Source organism: Triticum aestivum, chromosome 5D (genome assembly GCF_018294505.1).
Source record: "Triticum aestivum cultivar Chinese Spring chromosome 5D, IWGSC CS RefSeq v2.1, whole genome shotgun sequence".
Classification (NCBI taxonomy): Eukaryota; Viridiplantae; Streptophyta; class Magnoliopsida; order Poales; family Poaceae; genus Triticum; species Triticum aestivum.
This window is the reverse complement of record NC_057808.1, coordinates 342,033,208-342,043,255: the sequence shown is the minus strand read 5'-3', so window position 1 is coordinate 342,043,255 and position 10,048 is coordinate 342,033,208. Positions and strand designations below refer to the sequence as shown.

Below are 10,048 nucleotides of genomic sequence, written 5' to 3'. Positions count from 1 at the left end.
CACATAATAGGTTTTTGGATTGTTGAGTAAGTAGGCAATTTCTCGATTAAATTAATCCACGAGTAAATCACTAGCATGGCATTGACACATATAATCGCATACTGATATTCAGTCAAACTAGCACATACTACGCTAATTGCAGAAAGATCTACGTATAATGCTAGCATGGCTAAAACAGAAAACAGTAGGAGCGGGATAAACGAGTTATACCCTCCAGTAGGACATGGAGAGGTCGCGGCTTTGGTGGCAGCAGCGGCGTCCTCGGCGGCCTTCTTGTCAGCTTCAGCTTTCTCGGCGGCGGCACGTTCGGCGTCGGTGGACATGGTGATGATGAAGGCGACGCGGACGTAGAGGAAGTAGACGATCGGAAGTGAGCAGTCGCGTAATCGCTGCCCAAAAACCTATTCGCCCCTCACCCCGTACAGGAACCAGAAGGGCGTGGTTTTGGAATGGAGTCACCGGCGGCAGCAGCAGCAAGGGAACGACGCTGGGCGTGCGCGTGGAGCAGATGTGATCTGTTCGTGGCGGCTAGGGTTAGGAGACACCGCACACTTATATAGGCGCAGCCGCGTGGAGAGACGTGGGCTCGACCCACGTCCGAGTCCGTGACGCCTCAGATCGTGGCCCAAAATAAGTGCGTAGGTGTGACCTCGGCTCGGCTCAATCCTGCAACCCGCGGCGCGGCGCGTCGTGACGAGGCGTGGCGTGGCGGCAGAGGAGGAGTGCGCGAGGGCCTCTTATCTTCTCAAGCTCCAATAGCATGTAGAAGAGAAACCCTTATAAGGAGGTCCAACTGCTCTTCCACTTCCGGAGTGGGACTAAACTTCCCACTACACCTAGTGCCATATAACCCACATGGGCCCTTAGAGATTTTTCAGAAATTGCTATATGGGCCTAGAGCCCATCTCAAATTTCAGCATATCTCGAGTCATGCTGGTCCGACACACCAACCGACGGGTTGTATCGTGCTATGGGTCAAGCCTCGTGTCATGCCAAAAGAGCCCGGCTCAAGTCCCAACATTAATGGTGCAACTAGAGGAGCGAGTATACTGCAACATTGGAAACTATTTGCTATGTAACCCTATGTTAAATGATAAACCATACTACAACATCAAACAAGTATTACTACCAACAAAAACATCATGGTGGAATGAATGAAAAAAAGGTATATTTGCAAAATAAAGCAAAACCTTGCATCAAATGGAAATAGTGTACTGCAAAAAGGAAGACAAATCTTTGCAACCAATAGAAATGCATACTACGCCGACTTACTAAATTTTAACAATGCAAACATAGTATGCAAGAAATGAAATGAATGTACCGCAACATATAAAAACTATAAGCTACAACAATGAAAAGCACTAGCTTCAAGTTTTCAACAATGAGATATACTACAACGCATAAACTTTATACAACTTCGACCATGAAAATAAATGTTGCAAAAAAAGGGAAATGGAATATTGGGACAAATATTTTTTGCAAAGTACAAGATGTTCTAAGAGAAAAGAATAAAGATGTTACCATAAAACCTATTGATCTGTCAAATGGTAAAGCCTACACTCGGAAAACATTGAAGGAGGAAGACCAAGCAAATGTGTATGAGTTGCCAAAGGCAAGAGAAAAGGCCGTGATGGTTGTACATGACAAAGCAAGGGTATGGGGGCCATGATGGTAATGCATGGTGGGGAGTTAGAAAGGTCATGTGCAGTGGGTTCTATTCGCTGGCGTGAGAGGTGTTTGACAAGATCACCTTCACTCATGTGGGCTTCATCGGTCAAATCATGAAGTGCATATATATTTAGGCGGATCACTATTTGAACCTCCGTTTTGGAAGCATGAAATCAAATTCAACTTCCTCCCCTTGTTTTCATCTTTAACATCCCCTGTAGTCCACGCCAACGACGCAATAGTCATTGGACAAAGCGAGGGCATAAAATGCACGCTATAAATGATTTTTATTATATACAAATGCACTCCCCGGTTCTTGTAGCACTTGTATCCGCATGCAAGGGAAACAAAAGAAACCAATGGAATGTTGTTGTTTTACTTAGGAAATTAATGACTTGGGTGGATAATTGTATGATTGTATTAGGTCGCTCCTAGTGCACATGTGTTAAGAGTGGGTGCTTGTGGCATGGTTTGAGTACAAGGTGGAGCACTGGAAGAGGGTCTGAAATGAATTGAAAAACTGAGATACACCTATCACATGGGACTGTGGCAGGTAGCGATCAAGTTGCAAGTGAACGTTGGTTGCTCATGATGACCACATAAAATCCCACACTATCGCGTTCGTGGAACTCACAAGTAGAGGACTCAAAGATGTGGGATGCCTGAGCTATCCTGTGGTGCCCCACTAACCCACTTCGTCGCAATGATGCAGTGGGGATTAGGGCACGCCACTGTATAGCTCCGCCATGGCTGTCTACCTTCGCCATGCCCGCCCAAGATCCACCGTAGAGGCTTTGATTTGCTTACAGGACTGACTCAGGCCTACAAGTTAGTAAATTTTTATTTTTTTATTCACACAAATCATAACCATGGTTAGTTTCCTAATTTCTTTATTTTGTGTTTTGTAGACCGAGAAAGACAGAAAGATGCATCATTAGAGCAAGAAAAGGGGCGAGAATGAGGTGTATACGATGTACTTGAATAAAAAAAATCATCGAGAGTGTTGTAATGCATGCCTCTCTGATACAAGGATTTTTTGCTAAAGGATTATTTATTATTTATTCTATGATAAAAAACTATGGCTAACATGGCATTTTTTGTTTGTTATTAGATTATCATCAATTATCCTGAAGAAGCAAGCTTCGAGTTGTGAACAAGCAAAGATAAAATCTTGAATTGCTTCAAGCTTCAACCCATAATTTAGTATTGTATTGCAGACAATTGTAGACTTATAGTAGTTGTTTGTGTTAAGTGTGTGCACTATGGAGGTGTCATCTCCATGTGTTGATATTTACAGAAAAAATGGAGAGATGAAAGTATGTATGTGAAAGTTCAAATGATGGGTGTGTATGATGCATTCTGCATACCAAGGTTTATCGAACCAGAAGGAGGCACCAAGCTAACAACGTTGGCAGTGCCTGCACACAAACAAATAAATTGCTTGCACCAACAAATGCAAGGGGGTGTCAATCCCTTGTTCTTGCTAGTTACAAGATTAAAAGCAAAAAACGATAGGGAAATGCGACAAGAAAGTAAAAGAGTGAAGAGAGCAATTGTAGGAGTTTTTGTATTAATGGAAAATAAACTTGGGGGCATAGATTCACTAGTGGCATCTCACTCTAAAGCATGTAGTGGCATGATAGACAAATTACTATTGGGCAATTGACAGAACAACACAAACTATAACTATGGTCATTCATGGCATAATCTCACATAGGCATTAGGTTTGTGATAAGTAGACCGTTAAACTTATTGACGTCTACTACTATTACTCCACCCCCAAGACCGCTATCCAACATGCATCTCAAAGTATTAAGTTTACAAGAAACAGAATAACACAATAAGCAAGATGACATAATGTAGACAGAAGAAACCTAGCAATAAGATTGACCCCATCGTTTTTTCCTTACTGGCAACAACACAATACATGCCTTCGTCCTTTCTGTCACTAGACAAGATCACCGCAAGATTGAACCTACTACTATGCACCACTCCCTCCAAAGATCTATTTATCAAACTTGGCCAAAGAAGACTCATAGATCGGAAAGCATACATAGTTATAGAATTACATAGCAAAGGAATTTGAAGAGATTTGAATAAATTCAATGAACATCGTGATCATAAATCCACAATTCATCGGATCCCAACAAATACATCACAAGAACTGCAACGGATGGATCTCCAGAGAGATCATTATATTGAAGATCAAAAGAGAGTTATCGCCCCACCCAGGTTTTAATTATATTATTGTATCCATTACTATTCTTTATCAACCACTTGGACACATTTCATCTTTTGTCATCACCACTAATTCCAACATTGATTATTCCATGCATGCCCTCTTACTTGTTTCCAGAGCAGCAAAAGGAAATTCTCTAATACTTTTTGTTAGCTTTTGCCACGGAAAACAACTACGTGGTGATCTTTTTCAGACCAATAGTTGCCTACTTTTACCAACAAAATATTCAAACATGCAACCAAACCAATGGCATGTAGTATTACTAGTGATTTTCTTGTGAAATACATGATGTATATGTTGGTCGATGTCCTAGTCTTGATGGTTATATAGGAAGTTTTAGTGAGGATGCTACATCTGGATGATCCCCCCCCCAAAAAAAACTCCTGGTCCTGATGGTTTTATATGCTAGTACATCTGGGTATGTAGTGAGTACTTGTGTGGAACTAAGCAAAAGGATTCTTTGTCCTGGTTCCAGTAGCAATTGTACTCCTAAGGACATCTAAGTCTATAGAGTTGTGCACTTCCGATTTCCCAATGACTATTGCTAAACTACTAAAGATTGTTGTTGTGCTCGGTCATGTTCTCGGCATCTTATAGTTGCACAAGAAAATGTAAGGAAAATAGCTAGAGCTTGTAAGCATAACTTTGATTTTGTTGCTTTTAGCTCATGCCAGCTCAATGATTTATGTTATCAAACAAATGCACTCGCTACTATGTTAACTGTTGGTACTGCTTTTATATGCTTTGTTCGTGTTGGACATTCTGAGAGTGATTTGCTTTTTTTAGTCCATAGATTTGTGCATAACTAATACCACTTACCTGAAGATTGCAACTCACAATGGAGACATCGGAGTGCTAATTCCTCACCTATGTATGAAGATCTGATAATTCATAAACATGAAAGAAATAGAAATCTAGTAGGGGATTGTATTTCGGGTGTGTTTGAAATTTTATTGTACTCATGTCATTGCGATGGAATTATTTAGATGCAACAACCTTAGATTGTTGGTTTAAGTTACTTGTTATATCCAGATGATAAAAAAGAACTATGATACATCAGTAGTATCTTGTAATGAATAATGAATATTTTGTGTCCAACAACAATATGTTGTAATGAGCAGTGAACACTCCATGACAAACATGAGTTAAGTAGTTATCCTACAAAAGACACATATCCCACTTAATAATATATAAACTTCCGCAACTATCCCGCTTAGCATATCACTTGCGCGGACATGGGTATCAAGCTTAGCACCCCATTTACAACTCGAGGAAGCGATGTGCATTTGTTTCCTTAAATACTTTCACCCTAGACTTAACGTACGATAATACTCTGTTCCATAACATAAGGTGCGTCAATTTTCATAAAAGTCAAACATATGTATGATTGACCAAGATCATAAAACAAACTATCAACATCAGTAATACATAATAAATAAAATAAAAATACATTTTGTGATGGATCGAATGATACAAATTTGATAGTATAGATATTAGTACCTTTTTTAAAACCATAGTCAAACATGCATAAGTTTAACTTTCTGAAAAACCATAACACACCTTAGGTTTTGGAATGGAGGTAGTTTTTATATTTATTTAGTTACAGAGATAGTATTATGAAAGAAAAAACAAATACGGGTGATTTTCTTCCTTGTTTTTGCCGGAGGCTGATTTCTTTTCCAACAGTGTTGACCAAGTAATGCACAATGTTTGGAAATTTATACATTCTGGATACTAGCGATCTTCTCTGTTTGCTGAAATCAATCAGGAACCAGAATGATCTATCTGCACGGACTTGTGAGATCCCCACCGTCCAACCTCCACGCCCTCTCTCCCTGGCTCTCGCATCAAGGAATCCCACCCGTCCACGCGTCCCACAATACCCCACCGCCACGCAGACACGGGTCCCGCTTCCCCAGACCAAACGGACCGGAAGGATCACGAGCCGCCGCCGCTGGCTGAGCACCACTCCTCGCCGGCCATGGACATGGAGGCGCCCGCCGCCGCCGACGATCCGCACTTCCCCATCTACGTTTCCTCCGCGGAGGACGACGGCATTACGTTCCTCGGCGACTCGTTCGACCCCGAGGAGATGCAGATGCAGGAGGCCATCCTCCTCTCCATCGAGTCCTCCCGCGCCCCAGCCGACATCCCGACCTCCTCCTCCGCCTCCTCCTCGGCGTCCCCGTCCGGGCCCGACGTCGCCGGCACCTCCGAGAAATCCACCGAAGAGTCCCCTCGCGACCGCAAGGGGAAGCGCAAGTTGTTGGAAGGTAATACATCTACAGATTCGCTTTTCGATTTTCAATGCAGATGCGCGTAAAATGCGCTTGCTATTTGCCTGATTGCTCCAATCTTATTGCGATGTGGAAGATGAGCCGAGCGGTTCGGGGAAGCGGCGGAAGCGCAACCGCTTCAGGTGCGCCATCTGCATGGAGAAGGTTCAGGTTTCAGAGCAGTTTATCGTGAGCCACTGTTCGCATGCCTTCTGCAATGGCTGCGTCGGGCGGTACGTCGCCACCAAGATCGGCGAGAACGTGGAATCGATAGGTTGCCCTGACCCTGAATGCACAGAGGGCTTCGTTGAGATCGAGCCATGCCGAGATATCATTCCCCAGGAGCTTTTCGATCGCTGGAGTGTTACTCTGTGCGAGCAGTCCCTAGGGAATGAGAAGTACTACTGCCCTTTCAAGGATTGCTCCGCGTTGCTGATCAAAGACAATGACAGGACGGTGAAAATCAGGGACACCGAGTGCCCACATTGCCATCGGATGTTCTGCGCACGGTGCCGTGTGCCGTGGCATGACGGAATCAAGTGTAAGGAGTTAAGGAAGCTTGGGGATGACGAGAAGGGGGAGACTGATCTGATGCTTAAGAAACTGGCTAACAAGAAGAAATGGCAGAGGTGCCCCAGCTGCAAGATGTACGTCTCGAAGATCGATGGGTGCTTGCTCATGAAGTGCAGGTAGTTTATCTGTCTAATCATGTTCCCCCTGCAACTCATGCCCCTTTCTTGGACTAACGTAATGGATGATAGAAACATCCCAACACAAAATATTCCTCTTCCAATTTTGTTCATGTGCACTATAAAGAGGCAAGGCAGATCTGCCCTTCGGTTTACAGAAGTCGAACCTAATTAAGAATACCTTTCTTTCTCCACCTTTAGCTGTGATACTCACTCTCTTTGCTTGGTACTGTGGAAGGATGGCCATGATTACAAAGTTAAACAATAAGTCGTTCTTTAAGGTCTGTCATAATATACCTAATCAGTATGTACTATGCTGAGTGTGCAACCCTGCCATTTTTTTGCTGTATTTCTGGGTGCACATTTTACTTATATGGCTATGGGTAGCAACTGATTTGGCTTGTGACCTTTTAAATGAACTTTTACTTGTTAATAGCAGTTCCTATAGGGCTATGTTCATTATACTCCCTCGTGTTATTCTAACAGTGCACATTGATTAGGGATGCCATCTATTTGGGAAAAACACGAGGAAATGACTTAGTGGACCCCCTTATATAAGAGTGAGAATGTTTGCCGGTATTTAAATGGGGATAAAACAGGGAAAAAATCATTTGCAAGACAACTTCTATTTTCTAACAGAACTGGATGGTATTCTGTTAATGGGGTGGTATTTGACAATTTTTCACCCTTAGTCCACAGACAGTGCGTCGGCACACATCTAGGTTGCATTTGCCTACTTCTAAGTTCCAAAAAATCTGTTATTTTGTGCATGCACATTAATCTGTGAAGTGTGAATATGAAAATTATGTCTCTTTCTTTCTTACTGGAAAACGCAGTAGTCAATCAACGTTATCTGGCTTGAAAATGTGTTCCAAGAAAACAATGTATGCATTTTTTTTGTTTATCACAGACTGTTATATTGTCCCAAAGTGTACAGGATCAGAAGTCATCAATCAATGTACATCTACCCAAAAATATCCAGTCCTGTAGAACTTATAAAAGGGCATTTTCTAAAATCAACCGGGTGCACGTGCCCCAGTGTACACAAAATCCACTCTTCTGAGCCCACCTCCTGCAGATTATATACTCTGGTTGAAGATGTGTTTTATACAAATAAGATCCACGGGTAGTTATTTAAAGTAACTAGAGAGATATTTCGTGAAACCAGTTATAATAGCCAATAGCTTGTTAGATGTGTTAAGGACCTGTGTCTGGTATTATAATACCAGGAAACTTAAGCATTCCCAAGTTATACGGTTCTAGAAATTTGTGTTTTGCTTAGTTCCTTTGGGAGTGTAGTGGGTTTGTTGTTTTAGTTTTTCTTGCATAGTTCCTGTTGGGAGTTTGTTTATTTTAGTTTTTCTTACACTAAGCATTACCTATCAAGTTATACGGTTCTGGAAATTTGTTTTTTGCTAGTTCCTTTGGGAGTGTATTGGGGTTTGTTGTTTTAGTTTATCTCGCATAGTTCCTATTGCGAGTTTGTTGATTTGGTTCATCTTACATTAGATCTCCACTGCCACAGTTTGTCTCAGCAGTTTTAACTTTGAGTAAACAAGTCAGGACTACCTGCCATCACACATGAACAAAAGTCAGACCAATTGGGGTTGTTTAAATATTAAATCAAACATTAGGGCTATTTATAAATCTCAAATCTACATTCATAGTATGTTTGAAAAGAAAATCTGCAAGATTTTTCGTTATAAAATCTTACATGTTCTTTAAGCAGTAAACACATCTGATATGTTTTCAGACTTCATAGCATCACTAACAGTTTTTTTGTTTGGTCTCTTTTGAAGGTGTAAACAGTACTTCTGTTACCATTGCGCTGCTCCAATGAGTAAAGCTCTTCACTATTGTAAGAATTGCAACCGCTAGTGAAGGTCAAACAAACTCAGGCTTTGTACATAGTTATAGGTTAGCATCCACGAAATAAGTAGGCTATCACCTCCTCGGACTGGAGATGTGCAAGACAATCGTCCCCTCGAACTGGTGTGGTTCATCTGCAAAGCTGTAAATTTCCCTCGTTTGCTGTAGTCAGATCAGCAGTTTTGCACTGGGTGATGTTACACTTTGTGCCCTTGTTAGATCAGCAGTTTTACACTTTGTGTCGAACTTCATGCAGATTTTAACCTGTGTGTTGCAGTGGTGCAGTAATGCATGTGTCTGCAGTTGGCCTGACTGATTTTGTGCTTCGTTTTGCTTGATGATGACCGGATCTTATACAGCAGATTTCCGTATATTGCAAGGCTGTGAGTTTGTACTTGGGCAACTGGTGTTGTTTAGAAGCTATTGGCGTGTTTTGGTTGTGTGCATCCTGCCCTGGTCCCCTATCCAGCACACGTCTTGTGAAGCCATGGTGGTGTGATTTTTGCCCGTTTGACAGCACGTGAGCATTATTCAGCCTGCAAGGCAATACTCAGTTGGCTCGCGAGGAACGATCGAATCAGCAGTTTTCACTTGCATATTTTCTCGGTGCAGAGAGGGGAACGTGGCGCCGAGTTTGTTCGAGCGGGGACATGGCACGAGCTTGCACACGTCTCCGAAAAATTGGCAGGAGTAACAGGGTCACGTCTCGTCGATTGCCTCGCCTTATTTATCCCCCTTTGGCTCACTGCCCCAACCCCCGCCACCCATTTCATCCCTTCAAGCTCTTCCTCCCGGGAAGTTTCTTCATCGACGAGCATCGCCATCTTCTCCCGGGAAGTTTCTTCATCGACGAGCATCGCCATCTTCTCCGGTTTGCGGTGGCGATCCTTCTTCCTCCTCCTCTCCTCCTTGCTCCTCTGATGGTTGTAAGTTCAATCACTCTCTACTTGTTGTTGCTTAATATGCTACACATGATGTTGTGTGAGGACGTGGTAGATCATATACTAGTGATAACATGGTAGGTTTTGCGTATCGGCACTGATGAAGTAAACGCTGTTGTGGTAGATGTACTCCTTCTATTTCTAAATATAAGGCTTTTCAGAGATTTTAATACGGACTACATACAGATGTATATAGACATATTTTAGAGTGCAGATTCACTCATTTTTCTCCATATGTAGTCTATATTGGAATCTCTAAGAGCATCTCCAACGGCCACATAAAAATCTCGTGCCCAATAAAAGTTATAGCGTGTCACTGTAGCATTTTTAATGCGCCGGGACCAACATTGCTTTAGCAGACGCCCA

General features: G+C 42.3%; 1 protein-coding gene across 1 annotated transcript; it reads left to right on the top strand.

Annotated features, from left to right (window-relative positions):
* The first annotated feature begins 5,790 nt into the window (after positions 1–5,790).
* LOC123121624 (probable E3 ubiquitin-protein ligase RNF144A-B) lies at positions 5,791–9,053 on the top strand. The gene is made up of 3 exons (XM_044541641.1): positions 5,791–6,180; positions 6,281–6,872; positions 8,672–9,053. Exons 1-3 carry the CDS (start codon positions 5,889–5,891, stop codon positions 8,748–8,750), a joined length of 963 nt encoding a protein of 320 aa, XP_044397576.1. The 5' UTR covers positions 5,791–5,888; the 3' UTR covers positions 8,751–9,053.
* Positions 9,054–10,048: the final 995 nt, after the last annotated feature.